The sequence below is a fragment of the Dama dama genome, chromosome 19, assembly GCF_033118175.1.
Source record: "Dama dama isolate Ldn47 chromosome 19, ASM3311817v1, whole genome shotgun sequence".
In the NCBI taxonomy this organism is placed as follows: Eukaryota; Metazoa; Chordata; class Mammalia; order Artiodactyla; family Cervidae; genus Dama; species Dama dama.
The window spans coordinates 49,987,950-50,005,447 of record NC_083699.1 but is presented as its reverse complement, the minus strand read 5'-3'; the positions used below and the strand labels follow the sequence as shown (position 1 = coordinate 50,005,447).

Below are 17,498 nucleotides of genomic sequence, written 5' to 3'. Positions count from 1 at the left end.
AAATTGCAATTCTTTGCAGTCATGACTTTGTTTTCTTTGGGGAAAGCTTGACCATCCCCCAGGCATGAGCTTTCTAGACAGCTCTGGGTCTGGGGGGGTTATCTGAGCACTGTCAGGGCTGGACCCCCAGCCAGCTCACTTCTCAACCAGGGATGCAGGTGGCCTGCTGGAGCTGGGGTGTAGTGGGGTACAGAGCCTTTAGGGGATTCTTTGGCAAGCTTGAACTTGGGAAACCAGATTTAAAAGATGGGCTGTTGATAATTGTGTGTTCTGTAATTAGAGGTTACTTCTGGCTTAATCTGTTTCTTGCATTATTATAATAGTCATAGCTTTTATTCTTTACCACAAAGAGTAAAGAAATGGTTATTTTCTAACTATAAAAGGATAGCCTTGCCACAAATACCCTTTTGGATGAAATGACCCATTCTTTTCTCCTCATACTTCCTTTGTCTGTCTCTTTGGGGACCCCTAGGAGCCTTTCTCTGAGGACTAATAGCTGGAGCAGGGGGTGGTTGGGAACTAGAGATGAGAGTTAAGATTTAGTATCATTTCCCTGCTGGTTCACAGCAAGAGGCAGGGGTGGGAGCAGTCATGTTCTCAAACTTTTTCTGTGGCCACCTCGTCATTTCAGGATTTTACACATAAAATAGCGTTTCACTCTCCTTCTACACCTTCTGTGATATTGACCAAGTACAGTCGAAAAGTATATTAAAATATACATGGAAAATTGAAAGCTAACTGGACGTGTCTTTGGAATGCTGGTTCCCCTTACAGCTGTTGTTAGGGAGATCTTACACTGGGTACCCTGAGAAGAAGACAGGTTGGAGGGAGAGCAGGGCATCCTATCAGGGGCTGTGACACCCTCTGTGTGTTGGGTCACCACCATGCAGTCAGTCCCAGGAGTAGACAGGCCTCCAGAAGTGTCCCATATTCTTGGGCTACCCTAACTCCTTTGCAGCCCCCGCCCCCCAGCTAGGGCAGTGAGGAGTCTTCAGAGGTGACACTTTAGTCTCAGGAGAGATGGGAACTGCTGATGTGCTGGCCCAGGCTCTGAAACCCTTGTGGGGTTTGCTGGGAATGGAAAAGCAAATGCTCTAGTTGTCTGCTCCTGCTGTCTGGAATTGTTCAGATCAGTGTATCATCTCTGAGCACAGAAGACCACAGGGTTGGTCTGTGAATGAGACAGAGTTAGGTGCCAGCCTCCAGAGGCACACAGAGGGGACATGACTGTTTCAGTGAACTTTGAGTGACTTTTGGAGATTTCTGTACCATGGATTATGCAGCTTCCTTGGTGTGCTCATTGCCTTCCTGCTGTTTTTGGATGGTTGGATGTTGTTGGATGGTGTAGGATAGATGCTGGGTTGTTGGATGGTGTAGGATAGATGCTGGAGAGGGGCAGAGGGCTGTGAGGAGGGTGGGGAAAGACATCCCCATTAGGAGGGCGGCATCTAGACACAGACTGTCTGGAAATAGCGGTTATCGGACTATTTTGTGGCCACCCTGACATCTACACTACAGCTAGGGGAAAGTATAACAAAGCTACACTGGTGACTGTTCTACATCATGCTGTTAGAAATGAGAGCATCTCTGGAATGGAGACCCTATCAGTTCACCTCCATCAGTGAATCACATTGTTGGCACTCAACAAAAGCAATAAGATTATGAGGTAGAAGTAAAGGGGTTTGGATTTTCTGTGAGGACTGAATCCCCCAGGGTGGTTAATCCCATTGTTCTTTTCTGGACATGTGAATGTGACTTCTGAAGACATGATATCATTCAGCCATTGTCCCACTCACTCTCACTCACCAAATATCTGACACTGGGGCAGATACGCAAAGACGAATGTGATAAACAAGGGCTACTACTTTGTGATGGGTCTCAGTTGCTTCCTGACACCCAGCAATCATCAGCGTCTGAGCTGGTGCTTCAGAGGTCACTGGACATGATGAACTCAGTGGTTCCAGTGACAAACTTGAATTTTGGTCTCCCAACTCCAAGCCATGCAGGAGCCTGTCCTAGTTTTCAGAGTCAGATTGGGACAAATAGTTTCCTTTCTCTGTGCTCCTACAATTATATTTAATTATATATGTATATATACTTCCCAGGTGGCACTAGTGGTAAAGAACCCATCTGCCACTGCAGGAGAAATAGAAGACTTGAGTTCGATCCCTGGGTCAGGAAGATCCCCTGGAGGAGGGGGCGTGGCAACCCCCTCCAGTATTCTTGCCTGGAGAATACCATGGACAGAGGAACCTGGTGGGCTACGTTCCATAAGGTCGCAGAGTGTCAGACATGACTGAAGTGACTTGGCATGCATGCATGCATGCATCCACATACATAAAAAACAATTTAATGCAAAAGTCAAAGTGCTATTGAAATGTTATATATTTATCATTTTTTATTTTGCATTTTTTCATCTCTTCTGTTCCAGTATCTCCTTGAGAGCAGAAGGCATGACTGCTGCTTCTCTGTGCCCCTTATAACTCTTAGCCACCTGGCATAAAGCTAGAGTTCTTTTTATATTTGCTGACTTGAGCTGAAATTATCACTGGAGAACCCCAGTTTCTGCTTCTATGACTTGAACATCATCTAACCCTCCCTCCCAGCCCATTCAGTAGTTGCCAGTGAGTAGCTGGGGTCTGCATGCAGAAATTGTGAAAGTCTGAAGGGTCCCAGGTATTTACTTACAGCCCCAGGCAGAGGACTCAGGGACATAACATTAGTGCTACAAAGCATCTTGGTGACCATCAGCTATTCAGCAAGTGTGGGCCTGGGCAGGGAGCCCAGCGCTGCACTAGGTTCTGGCAAGATGCCTGCTTAGATAGAAAGGCAACAAAAGATACACACTTGAAAATAGAAAGGTCCATGCTACCTGAGTGTGCCAGGCAGGTGCATAGCAATCAAGTATTAATGGGACAGGCTGAGGTGCAGGAAGTCAGAGTTGGTATCCTGAAAGAGGAGAGAATTGATTAACCATATAGTCTGGATCCAAGACTCCTGAGCACATTTGGGGTTGAGAGATATTTACTCTACAGCCTAAGTGGGAAGCTTGTGAGTGAGCATCAATGGCTAGGGCAGTATAGCATTGTGGATAAAAAGCATGGGCTCTGGAGCCAGACAGCCTGAGTTTATATCCTGTTCTGACAAGTCTTGGCCATGGGACCTTGGGCAAATGACTTTACTCCTGGTGCTTCAGGTCCCTCACCCCTAAAATAGGAAACATCACATACCTGTCTTTTTGGACTGAATGAGGTGCAAGCGCAGTGCCTGCCCAGCATGTAGTAGACCCTCCAGCAGTATTGCCTGGGTTTAGTCACATCCTCTTTGAGTAGTACTTGGGTGTCCTCTGTCGCTTGTGCTGTTGGGAACCCCCAGCCTGATTCCTTTGTTTCTACAACAGCAACTGCTTCGTGGGTCTGTTGAGTTTCATTGCATTCAGTGATGAAAATCTCAGAACTGCCAGGGACCTGGAAGAGCACCCAGTCTCACCTACTATAGGCCAAGGAAACTGAGGCCCAGAGATGTAAAGCAACTTGGTCATAACCACACAGCTAGTTAATGGTAGTTCCAGGGCCAGAAACTAAGTCTTCTGGCTCCCAGTCCAGGTATCTTACAGAAAAGTCACACAAGAAAGGAGCCTGGCAGACAGAGGAGAACAGAAGAGAGACAGGAGGGATATATACAACCTAATAGAGAGAGAGGAAAGACAGACACACACATACACACCCTGGAGCAGGGAGAGAAAGGAGAGACAGGGACTGTGGAGGGTGGGAAAGAAAAGGATAGATTTAAAAACAGAGATCAGAGAAACAGACATACATGGCCTGGGAGGAGAAAGAGAAAGAGGTAGGGGGGGCAGAGACAGAAGAGAAAGAGACAGGGTCTCCTGCTTGTGGAGAGAGGAGGGGGAGCCAGCCAACATTTCCTTGTGCCTGACTCCTTGTCTCATTGCCATTTCTGGGGGATGGTCTTTTCCCAAGCAGGATTACCTTGTCCAAAGCATGGAGTAAAGCAGAGAGGTTAAAATCAAGAAGACACCGGTGAAAACAAGATTTCATTTAAACATTATGTAGCCAGAATTGGCCTGACACATTATCTCTGTGCTAGCTGTTCTTTGGGTCCCAACAGGTGTCCTTTTACCATTTTCTTCCCCTCTGGGCTTGGAGGCAGTGAAAATAAGTCTCTGAGGATCAAACTGGAACTTGGGTTCATTAAGATACAGAAATGCATGAATAGGGCACACCTGCCGTAGTATTGCTAGTGGAATAATTTTCAGTGCTACTGTTTTTCCAGTGTAGAGTAGAACAGTACTGAAAGTGAAGGTGAAAGTGTCAGTCCTCAGTTGTGTCCGACTCTGCAACCCCATGGACTGTAGCTTGCCAGGCTCCTCTGTCCATGGGATTTCCCAGGCAAGAATACTGGAGTAGGTTACCATTCCCTACTAAGCAATAGCCAAAGGAGCATTTCACAACACTATCAGCCAACTTATCTTTCCATCATGGGCTCCTTTCGAGCCCAGATAGACCTAATTTTGTTGAGAAGAACAAGGAGTAGCTAGTCTTGATCTTTCTGATAGATGCAAACTCCATTCCATTTTTTTCATAGCCAGAGCAACTGTCATGAGTATCTCTGTAAGCCGTCTTATTCTACCTCCTTTTCTTCTTCCCCTTGCCTGTGGTGCAAGAATAAATTGGTAGAGTGTTTTGAAACACCTGTGTGCAAGGCCCTGTGCTAGGAGTTGGGGGTCCCTGGCCTGAGAGAAGACATATGTACCTAAGGATGTATGAATGGCATGTGTCTATCTGGCTTTAGAGCCAGAGAAGCAAGACAACAATGGGCTGGTGGAGTCAGAGCAGAAAAATTTCCCATGGTTGGAATGGCATTTGCACTGGCCCTTGGAGCTCAGGCAGAGAATCTGGGGATGGTATTCCTGGGGATGGCCAGAGAGCTAAGTTATAGCCAGGGGCCAGGGAAGAGGAAATCTAACTGGGTGCCTGCTTTTGGCAGTGATAGCAGGAGGTCAGGCTGGAAGGGTTAGGAGTGGTCTCGGGGGGAACATGACCTGTTTGAGGTTTCAGTGCCCTCCCTTAAGAACAATGTGTTTTGCTTTTAAGTGGTCCAAAAGTGAGCTAGCGAGGGGCAGTGATGACAGAATTTTCTGGCTCAGTGACTTCCCATTCTGAATGAATACATTAATATTAAAATACATAGTTCTGTACTACAAATGAATCTCACCTGTTTCTCTCAGTTTTTATTGAGGCCTCATATGGAAAGCTATAACTTTTACTGTGTCAGCTCTTGCCTGCCAATGTGTAAAAAGGATTTGAGGGTAATTTTTTAAAACTCCAGATAGTCGATCTTTTATTAGCTATAGTGACTAAAGCCCCTTAATCATACTAAACCAGTTTGGGCATTGTATAATCCAATTGACAGCTTTGCATAATGAAAGGTGAGCACTTTAGGTTACAAATTGCATGCTTAGGAAAAAATGACTGGAATGATGATTGGTCTAGAAATGAACTCTTCTTATAAAAAGAAAGGATTAAAGCATCTGAGAAGGAAAATGCTCACCCAGGGCATACATAGTCCCAGGTAGATGGGGCAACACACACAGCAGGAATCATTCTCAAAAATCTGAAATGCCAACTGGTGGTAGTTTGTGGGTATATCAGGGAGGAGATTCAAACGTCAGAGGTATGATTGGATTCCAGCCCTGAGATTTTTTTTTTCCTGAGATTAAATTTGTCTATGAACATTTTATTATTCATAGCTCATGATTCATCTTTATGAGCAATTGAATATCTAATCACTTCACTTATCTTATTTAATCTTCCAACACTATAAAGCAGGTGATAGTTTGGTCTTCATCTTACTGATAAGGAAATTGAAGCTTAAAAAGGTTAAGTAAACTTGTACAAGGTCACATAGCTAGTGGCAGAGGAAGGATTTAAACCCATGTCCACCAGATTTCTAAGTCCATGCTCTTAGCCTCTCTGCTATGCCCTGGGCACTATGCTAGATGATGAGAATGCAGAGAGACACAGCCCCTGCCCTTGAGGGGTTTATAAGTTAGTGCTGGAATGTCATTGCTCAAAGGGCCCAGATAGATTACTTGGTCCTAAAGGATGAGAGTTGCCCAAGGTTGCATAACTGCTGACAGATGAGATGCATTCCCAAACTGCCTGTCCAGTAAGACCCACACAGGCAATCACACTTGCACTCAAATGCTCTTTTCCCCCCGCTCCATCATTATAAAATGGCCTGCTATGGTTATTTATCTCTAACACAAGCCTTAAAACGAGCCCTACCCATTCTTACTTGTTTTTCACAACCATAATTAAATTACCTCAGCATTGTTGGTGGTTTCTTTGTTGGTGGTTTTGAGTATCTTGAATAATTTCCATTTGCCCATGGTAGTATTTAGCAGTATTAAAACTCTCAATTAAATTTTGATGGTGATAATCCAGTCATTCAAATATGTTCAAGTAGACGACAGATGATTCTTTGGGCAGGGTGGGTGTCCAGAAAGTGAGCAGGTTTTGGCTTGGCCAAACTGGGGGAGGTAGAGAGGGGAGAAACAGAGGCCTCCACCAGTCAGGGTTGCTTTCTGATTGGAGTGGGGATGAGGAAGCTTTCTCATCTGACTCTTTTTTTGGTGTCACTGATCTTAGAGGGGGCACTGTATCCCTCTCCCTGTGGGATGAGGCTGGTACCAAAGGGTTTGTTCCAGTCTTCTCCATGTACTGTCCAGCTAGAATTAGCAGGGCTGGGGAGTGGGCCTTGGAGGCCTGCCTCTGATCTACTCAGACCCTCCTGCCTGGAATTTCATGGACCCTTAGTACCTCTCACACTCTACACCTCACTCTCCTTCTTCTCTGCCCTGCTTCCACCTTCTGTTCCCTTCTCTGTCATGGTCTTCTCCCTTGGTGCTTACTTTGATTTTCTGGTTGCAGACTCGATTCTGACTAAACAATGGTCGTTCTGTGATGAGCACCTTCCTAGGAAGGATTTGGGTCCCTCCCTCTGGCAGGCTTGGGAAGCTGGTGGGTCCTGAGAGGCAATGAGAAGTGCTCCCCCCCCACCCCCCCACCACCACTGCCCAAAGTTACTGAGCCTCAGGGCTTTCTTGAACCACAGAAATTTTAAACACCTTTAATGTCCTCAGTTCCTCTTTTATTGTTATGTTAACAAGTGACTAGACAACTCAACATTCAGAAAAACTAAGATCATGACATCTAGTTCCATCACTTCATGGCAAATATGTGGGGAAAAAGTGGAAACAGTGGCAGATTTTATTTTCTTGGGCTCCAAAATCACTGTGGATGGGCAGTAACTGCAGCCATGAAATTAAGATGCTTGTTCCTTGGAAGAAAAGTTATGACAAACCTAGACAGCTTATTAAAAAACAGAGACATCACTTAACTGACAAAGGTCCATATAGTCAATGCTACGGTTTTTCTAGTAGTCATGTATGGGTATGAGAGTTGGACCATAAAGAAGGCTGTGTGTGTGTGTGTGTGTGTGTGTGTGTGTGTGTGTGTGTGTGTGTGTGTGTGTTAGTCAGTCGTGTCCATGGAATCTGTGACTCCATGGACTGCAGCCCACCAGGCTTCTCTGTCCATGGAATTCTCCAGACAAGAATAGTGGAGTGGGTTGCCATTTCCTTCTCCAGTGCGAATTTTAGTAGTAGTAGTTTAGTCACTAAGTCGTGTCTGACTCTTGCAACCCCACAGACAGTAGCCTGCCAGGTTCCTCTGTCCATGGGATTCTCCAGGCAAGAATACTGGAGTGGGTTGCCATTTTCTTCTCCAAAAGAAGGCTGAGCGCTGAAAAATTGATGCTTTCGAATTGTGGTACTGGAGAAGACTCTTCAGAGTCCCTTGGACAGCAAGGAGATCAAATCTGAGAATCCTAAAGGAAATTAATCCTAACTATTCATTGGAAGGACTGATGCTGAAGCTACAGTATTTTGGTCCTCTGATGTGCACAGATGACTCACTGGAAAAGCCCCTGATGCCAGGAAAGACTGAGAGCAGGAGAAGGGGGTGACAGTATGAGATGGTTGGATGGCGTCATCGACTCAACATGAATTTGAGCAAATTCTGGGAAATAGCAAAGGAAGGGAAGCCTGGCGTGCTGCAGTCCATGGGGTTGTGAAGTGTCAGACAGGACTTAGTGACTGAACAACAAGACAGTCACCATCCAAGGACATTTCTGATAAACACGTACTCAGCATGTCCTTGACCTCAACGTGCTATGTCTGGAGCTTTGAATACCAGGCTAAAGGATAAAAGATTCATACTTTATAACTAGTGGAGAGCTATCAAAGATTCTGACCAGAGAAAACAGGTTATCAGAGTGAAGGGCTGAGGTAATTTTGTGCCAGCAGAGGACTGAGTTGGACTGGGAAGATTGTGGGATCACAGTCATTGACTGAAGTGATGGGAACAAGGGTAGATATGAGAGTATTTATGAAAAAGCATCATTGAAAATTGCTGTCCATTTTGTTATAGAAAGCAAAGCAAGTGTCAGGTATGAATATGGAACTGAGTTTTTCCAAGTCTGGTTCTTGGACCAGTTAAAGAACCCAACTCAGGTCCACTTGTCCAACATAGAGCAAAGCCATGTACTGACATTGAGTCCTAGTGAAGGAAAGTACAATATTTATTGCAGGGTGACTAGCAAGGAAAACAGGAAGCTGGTGCTCATAAGACCGAAACTCCTTAATAGTTTTCAGGGAAGGGTTTTTAAAGGCAACATTAGGGGTACACACACAGAGTATGTGATCAGTTCATGGGCATTCTTCTGATTGGTTGGTGGTGAGGTAACAGGGTGATGTTTTGAGAATCTTAATTATCAACCTTCTATTTCCATCTAGTCTGGGGTCTACTGCTTGTGGTCAGCATGTAATCACCATCCTCCACTGGATGCGGGGCGTGGTAGTCTTAGTTTCTGTAGAACAGCTCAAAGATATGCACCAGATTGTTATCTGTATCCCTTCAGGAGGAACTAGGAGTCCTGTGGCTCTGTTGTTCTAATCATTAACTACGTGAGCCTCCTCTTTGAAACCTGAGGAAGGCCAAACAAGAACAGGGGACTTGGAGAGGCTTTTGTACCTGGAAGGGCCTCGAAGATCCTACTCAGTTTCAGTTCCCCCTTTTCTTTGATGCTCTTCAATCCTGAGAGGAACAGGGGTGAGATAATAAAAGGAGTACAGTTTTGGATAGAGAAGTTAAAAACTCAGTTTAGGGGGTGACTTGCCAGGTTTCAGATCTCTGGCATTAAGATCATCTGGGCAGAGTTGGGGCTTGTTAAAAACAGATTATCTGGTCCTGTTCTACACTGTTTAGTTCAGAATCTGTGGATAACATGGTGCCTATGTGTTAGAAAGAACCCCAGGTGATGCTGAAGCATTCTAAAGTTTGAGAGCCTCTGACTTGAGAGATTCAGTCCTTAGTGATGAAAAGTGTGGTGATGCCATAAACAGGAATCAAAGGCACTATAATGACGAGATGCTCTCATGGAGATGCCAAGGACAAAGATGAGTTCCAGTTACCCCAGACTGCTGGGCTGGCCAGAGTAGAGTGGCCCAAGGGAGGAAGACTGCTGGTCTCCTAGATGGCTTCCACCTGGCATCACATGTGTCAGGAGACAGGACCGTAGTTCTCAGGGGAAGATAATATGTTCACCTGCTAATGAGTTTCAGCTAAGCCGTCTTGGAAAAGTGATGGCTTTCTCTGCCATAGCAGGACATTTATTTTGATCATACTTGTTCCAATAATGAGATAGAAAATTAATTTTGATCATACTTGTTCCAACAATGAGACAGAAAATAATTCTGAAAATTATCAGAATTGCTGATAATTGATAATTGCTGATCATTGGGCATTTCAAGTGTTGCCCACATGCTCTCCAGGCACAGCCAATGGGGAGCAGCGTGGTGCTGGCAAAGGATGAGCCATTCCCCTTTAGAACTAATGTGCAGTGTGCTGTGTAAGGAAGCAGAAATAATGATTTGATGGACTGTCCTGGGTACTCTTACACATCATATGTACTCGAGCCTTTAACAGAACAAAATGTATTGTTGACACCTGATGACGTGTCAGCTCTCCTTCCTGAGCTCAGAATAATGGCTTCTACAGAGTTGAGGGGCGGGGCTAGGAGGTAGGAGCTGAGTGGGGGCAGTTCTTCACTTTATGTAAAATATCTTGCCTATTTTATCAGGGATCAGATTATGACACAAGATTAATAACATATTTCAAATAAGATGATTGATCAGAGAGAGCCAGGGAGGGAATCAGAGAGTTGGAATTCTGGTTTGACAACTGTTTGCTAAATATCTTCATTTCCTTTCATGGTTTTGCTCTTTATCACATAGAAAGTTCTCACATCAGATTGGTTGAGTTAATTCACTCATTTATTCAGCTGATGTTCTTTGAGGACTTAGCAGTAAACCAAACAAAGCCCCTGCCCATGTGGGGCTTATATTTAGAAAGTAGAGAAAAACACTACTGCAAACAAACAAATATGTCGTAGTGCTATGTGATAGCCAGTGAGCTGAATGAATAAAGCCATGGAATGTGTTTAAGAAAAGGTTGCAAGTGTGTGAAATGGAACCTACACAGTCCTTGCAGCCAGAATGAGCTAGGTGCATTCATAAAAACAGGAGAATGGTCAGAATACCATGGTGAATCAAGGGAGAAGGGACAAGAACCTAGGTTCCTCTGTAATTTATGATGCCCTTAATTTATGATGGTGCACATTTTCATGATGCTTTACTCACCTAAACCACTCACATGTAAACAGAGCTTAGACACCAACTTAAAACTTTGTTCAAAGGTAGTTGTAAAATGCAGGGTCCTGGTGGGAGGGGGGATCGGGATGAGGAATACATGTAACTCCATGGCTGATTCATGTCAATGTATGACAAAACCCACTGAAATGTTGTGAAGTAATTAGCCTCCAACTAATAAAAATAAATGAAAAAAAAAAAGCAAAAAAAAAAAACAAAACAAAAATAAAATGCAGGGTCCTCCTGCATTTTAAGTTGGAGTTCTTCTCCAATGTTAAGTGAAAGTGAAGTCGCTCAGTTGTGTCCGACTCTTTGTGACTGCATGGACTGTAGCCTGCCAGGCTCCTCCATCCATGCAATTTTCCAGGAAAGGATACTGGAGTGAGTTGCTATCTCCTTCTCCAACATTAAGATTCTATCATATTAGAAGAATCAAAAAAAATCAGAGTCCCAGGACAGAAAGCAGCTATGCCTTTGATTTTCTCCCATTAACTTGGTTGCATTCATGCCCACTGTCCAAAAAATATCAATACTTCTCTTCAAAAGGACTTTTCTCTTCTCCTTAGCAGCTAGAAATAACTGTCTCCTCCCCTGAAAAAAAGAGTCTTGATTGTATACTGGTTGGAATAAACACAATTAAATGAGGAAGAAAGGGGGTGATTAGGGAATTATACATAATGGCTGTTAGATTGGCTCCCAAATCCAGTTCAGGATGTGAATGTCTCTCTTGGGAAAGGCTGTTCTGGGAAAGGACTAATTCTGGTGAAAAAGTTGGGGAAAGTTGGGGCATGAGAAAGGAGGAAGAACTTTATAAGTGGTTTGCAAGATTACCTGCCTGCTGTTGTGGTGAGGAGTCCTGGGCTGACCAGGACTACTGTTCCCAGTGACAGGGCAAAGATCAGGCCTCCGGCTGAATGCGTTGTCACAGCTTTCCCCAAGATAGTAGGCAGCCATGCTTGCACTTGACAATTCATGTGTATAAATATTCATTGAGTATCTCCTGCGTGTGCAAGGCTGATGGGGGCACTGGGGGCAGGCAAGTGATGAAAGGGTAGCATACAATGGTGAAAACCTTGTACTTCTTCAGGAACTACCTGCAAAGTGAGACAGTGCAGAGGGAGGATACACACAAAGGGAGAACTTTGAATGCAGGCTGTGAGAGGTACTGAAATGGAGGTTCCTATCTAGGGAGTATGGAGCTAGAGACATTCAAAGTCATATGTTCGAGAGGATGAGTTTGAGTTGACTTCAGCATGTCTTAAGCAAACCCCTCTGCCAAGTGCCATGCTATGTCCAGGAATCACAGAGAGGTCAGAGTCTAGTGGAAGAGACCAGCCTATGGGCAATAATTGTAGTTTGAACAGAGCAGAGAAGAGTGATACCACCCCCAGCCTGAGTGGGCTGTTAAAGAGAAAAGACTTTCCAAAACTAGAGATTTTGAGATGGTGCTTAAAGGATAAATATGAAGGAGCCTGGGAAGTGGATGTAGGCAGAAAAAAAAGAAACATTTCATGTGAAGTGAAAAATAGCAAGAACAAAACTCAGAAGGTAACAAGCAGTTTTGGGGATATTGAGAGGTGGGACAGGAATTCTTTGGAGGTGGGATTTGGAGGGGGTGGGGCTGGCCACAGAGGACTTCACATGTCATGTTAACGCTTCCCTCATAGCTCAGTTGGTAAATCATCTGCCTGCAATGCAGGAGACCTGGGTTCGATTCCTTGGTCAGGAAGATCCCCTGGAGAAGGAAATGGCAACCCACTCCAGTATTCTTGCCTGGAGAATCCCATGGACAGAGGAGCCTGGTGGGCTACAGTCCATGGGATAGCAAGAGTTGGACACAACTTAACGACTAAACCACCATTACCAAAAATTATACCCCAGTGAAATGCCTTCAGGAATGCAAGGGTTAATTCGATGTAAGCCTAAATTTATAATTCTTCAGATGGGTTTCATATCCCTAATTTTTTTTATCATTAGGATTCAGCTATATTAACAATTTATAATTTATTTTTAAACCTTTGTGTATAAAATTACTCCTTTGAAGTTAACGGCACATCTTGCCAGAATCAGATTGAGAACTATCATTGGGTGCTACTTCCCACTCAAGTTCAGACACATACCTGTCATTTGTCAAAACCAGAATGTGAGTATGAAAATTGAAAGAAAACATGAAAAAAATCTGTCATCTGCTATCCCTTGTGACTCACTTGCTTCTGCACCAGTGACAAGTTCCTCTTCCACCCAGTTTTTCAAGCCTTTCTCCTGGAGGGATTAACTTTCCACCTGCTTCTTCATCACTCCCATGCCCAGTCACCAAATCCTAGCCATAAGTAAGTAAGTAAGTGAAGTCGCTCAGTTGTGTCTGACTCTTTGTGACCCCGTGAACTGTAAACCACCAGGCTCCTCCATCCATGGGATTCTCCAGGCAAGAATACTGGAGTGGGTTGCCATTTCCTTCTCCAGGGGATATTCCCAACCCAGGGATCAAACCCAGGTCTTCCACATTGCAGGCAGACGCTTTAACTTCTAAGCCACCAGGGAAGATATTACTCAAACCTGTCTCCTCACAGACACTGCCATTGGCCTCATCTGAGCTATTATTGCCTCTTGTCAGGATTTCTGTAGAAACTTCCTGTTTTCCTACTGTGTTCCTGCCTTCGTCCAATTGATTCTCCACAAAGCAGTCAGAACAATAATTTTTAAATCAAATCTGATGGTGTCGTTCTCCTCCTTTAGCCCTTCAGTGGCTCTTAGGCCAAACACTGGAATGGAGCTCAGCCCACCAAGGCTTAGCTCTATCTGGTGCCTGCCTTCTCTGGGTGCATTTCCTACTAAAGCCTACTTAAGCCATGCTGATCTTTTCAGTTGCTAACTTGGTTAAGTCCTACTATCTCTCAGGTCTCAGCTAAACCTCATTTCTTCAGAGTGAGCTTCCCTGACTGTTGGCACTTTTCACCCTTGCAATTAATGATGAATTGTGTGGTTTCATATCTAGTGCTCATTACCCACCTAGACTGAGTTCCTAGAGTCAGGGCCATCCTGCACCTTGGGCTGTCCTCTGGCCTAGCACCAGGCCACCATGAGACTAACAATATATATTTATTAGAGTATGTGAATAGCCATATCCCACACATGCTTCTCTGCATCCAGAAAACCCTTCCTTCAGACCAAAAATAAAAGGAAAACCTCCTATTGTTGGAAGCACTTAAAAACCAATTCAAAACCATCAATAGTATCATTACCTATCATCCTGTATCCTGAGAATTGACTATTTTAAATAGGATCTTGTAGATGAGAGAAATTAAATAAAAGGGCACAAATAAGGGGTACCTTGATGGGAGTATAAAAGCGAACCATTTGTGAACTAGTACATGCACAACATTTCCCTCTAACCAATTTGCCTTAGAGTATTATTTAGAATATTTATTGAAAACGAAAGAGATTGAAATTTTAGAGATTGAAAATGAAAAGGAACAAAATAAAATTCATGAAAAAAGTGCCAGAGAAGTAGATCACACTTAACTACTCAGAACAAAAAAATTTTTTTAAGTTATGATCTGAAAATACGTCATAAATTCCAAAGCACTCATGAAAAGCTACAAGACAGCTCTTTTGTATGTAAAAATTATCTCCAAGCTTCTGTTCATTCTCAAAAGGGGATTAATGAAAGTTTAAATATGCATAAAAATTATAAAGTTACACCAGCCATGGTACACAACATATGGGAAAATTTGTGACTAGAAGTGTTTATCTTTGGCTTTGCATGCTAATACCCATCATCCATTTTACTGTAAGAATGTGGGATCAAATTGTGGTAAGTCAAGTAAAAATGCACTCTCCTGACTTTTGTTGCTGAAATATCACCATAAGTAACTCAAAAGAAAAGTAGACTCTTCTTTATTCTGAGAAAGGGATATTTAAAGTTCCTTTCAGTGTTAGCAAAAGGTAAAAATTCAGTTCACTTACTATTGCAATTTCTTTCTGCAGATGTGCTTCCAGAATATTAAAAAGTATTGTTAGATTTTTGTTAGTGTTTAAAATCTTCTTTTGATTGAAGTAAAGTTGATTTACAATATTGTGTTGGAGTCAGGTGTACAGCAAAGTGATTCAGTTTTATATATATATTTTTTCAGATTCATTTCCATTATTAATTATTACAAGATATTGAATATAATTCCCTGTGTTATATATAATAAATTCTTTTTGCTAAAGTGTTTAAGCTCTTTACACTAAGTGTTTAGATAAAGTCATTTTCGAAAAGGCTTTTTTCCCCTTCATTTTCATGGATAATTACCTGACTTGGCTTTGTACCATGCACTTTTGTTAAACCTCATTTTTATATTTATATGTGCTTTTCTCTGATACCATCTTGGTATGACTTTATGATACTGCCACTGAAGACTTTGAAAGTTTCCATACTTCATACAATTGCAGACATTAATTTATCTCAAATGTCAGAGGATGTGAAACCAAAGGCTAGATTCTGTAGAACCAGAACTCCCATGCCTGCAATCCAGGCAATGATTTGGTCTCTCTGCTCTCCACAGGACCATCTGTAAAAGAAACAGAATTAAAGTACCCTTTTAAACAGGCCTAGTTCATCTAAATCATTTTCCCAAAAGTCCTTCTAAAATCTGAGAAAGCTAGTACCTCATTAATCAAATGTTTAGTTAAAGTTTACTGTAGTAGGAGTAGAGTCAAATTAGTTGAATCTTGGCAGGATCTGCAACAGGTGTGTCTGTCCTGTAATTCTGATTTAATTGTGGCCATTTGATTTATTGAGTGCCAACTTCTCGGAGCCCAGATGAACTGCTTCCCTTCTCCCTGGGAGACCCACATTTTTGTTAGGCTATGTGGACAAATGCAAAATGGACTCCAGGCTTTGATCCTACCTATATTTCAAGAGTTTTACTAAGGGGTATCCACTCCTCCTGTCAAGTGCCCCTCAGGACAACATATTTTCTCACCTTCTCAGCATTCCCTCACCCATCCCTCTACTGCTTCAGTCACCTCTTTTTCAGCTGCCCTCAACTCCGGGGAAAATGTCTTGAGGCCAATCACTAGACCTTAAGTCTGGAGAACATGGAGTCTCTACTGCCACCCAAAAACATCAGCGATACTAAAGACCTTACTTTATTTGGTTGATTGGTTGATGCTGATTGGAGGAGAAAGATGAAAAGAAGCCAGAGACCACAATTGTCGTGGTGATTGGCTAACTTTAGTACAGTTCCAGTTGGGGATTGACTACTCTGGACTTTACCTCCAGAATTAGGGAAGCAGTCCCAGGAGAGCAATGAGACAGGGTACCCATGACTTGGTGCCACTTCCATGAGCATTTTTATGGTGGAGTGAGAGCCAAGGAACTGCCCTGACCTGACACTGCCTGTGTGTGTGTGCTCGGTGGTTCAGTGATGTCTAACTCTTCTGTGGCCCCATGGACTGTAGTCTGGCAGGCACCTCTGTCCGTGGAATTTTCTAGGCAAGAATACTAGAGTGGGTTACCATTTCCTACTCCAGGGGATCTTTCCGACCCAGGGATTACTGCCTAATTTCCTGCAAATGTGTCTGACTTTATGGTTGGAGTCAAAGTTGTGAGAGGGTTAAGTTGTGTCTGGCAGTCTATGTACCTTGTTTAAAATAATGGGCTTATTAAGGCTGAGAAAGCTGAACAAGTGATGAGAGGATATTCTGGAGATCAAAGAGAAAGAGCTGAACTAAGTTAAGGGTGGATTGTTATATTGCCAATGACAGTAATGAAATCCGTGTGTCTATCATGGATTGAACATTTCTACCTGGACTGCCACTTTCTAATTGGGATGGGGACTCTGATAGCCTAGCGGTCACACATGTTGTCACATGTCTTTCCTTTTGCCAAGAAGTCATTGTTTCTGTCTTCCTTCTCTGACTAGGTGTTAGATTGGATTGAAAACCACGGCGAGGCCTTTCTCAGCAAGCACACAGGGGTCGGGAAGTCTCTGCATCGAGCTCGGGCCCTGCAGAAGAGGCACGATGACTTTGAAGAGGTGGCTCAGGTGAGATGCTGTGAATGGTTGTATGTGTTTGGATCCTGGAGAGGGAGACCAGGGCTGTGGCTTTGGTGTTTGGTAAGGCATTCTGGGCTGCCTTCCTGCCTGAGGCAAGGAGATCCTTGTTTTGAATCACTAGATGAATGGTAAATAAATATTTGTCAGCTGTGGACAGTTGCAGTAGAAAGAGTAAGGCAGGGAAGAAGTAGCTGGGAATGGTATCAGTACAGGATGATAACACTAACCCCATGCTGTCCCTCCTTACTGAGGTAGAGGAGTTGGGTGTAAAATCCATTGCCAGTTTGCTCATGTAAAGTACAGGTCAGAGAGAAAAATAGAGTGGGGAGGCTTCCCCTACCACAGGCATTACTTTTCCCTGTCCAGCCAACAAGTAATCTCTTGATATAATCCATCTCTCCCTGCTTCTGCTTCCTGATTAGGCTGTGTCTTTTTGAGAGAACAGAGTGTTGTACCTTCCAAAAGGCTCCTGCTTTTAGGAGTGTTTCCTCTGGAAAGGGGAGAAGTGGGTGTGGGCCACAAAGGAAACACACACGTGCAGTTGCAGTCACCACATCATTGCCCTGTAAATAGGCCTCTAGAGATGGGTCTCATATTCTGGAAATGAATCCTTGTTCATGTCTTCTCTGTCCCCGTTCTGGGGAAGGGAGTGGGCAGTGGAG

At 43.6% G+C, this 17,498-nt stretch overlaps 1 protein-coding gene across 2 annotated transcripts in view; it reads left to right on the top strand.

The window, feature by feature from the left end:
- LOC133073477 (kalirin) overlaps positions 1–17,498 on the top strand; it is a 496,969-nt gene that overhangs the window by 307,430 nt on the left and 172,041 nt on the right. For both annotated transcript variants that reach the window (XM_061166983.1, XM_061166982.1), the window contains exon 10: positions 16,702–16,824. In XM_061166983.1, the coding sequence (XP_061022966.1) occupies positions 16,702–16,824 (123 nt within the window). The remainder of the gene's footprint in view (positions 1–16,701; positions 16,825–17,498) is intronic.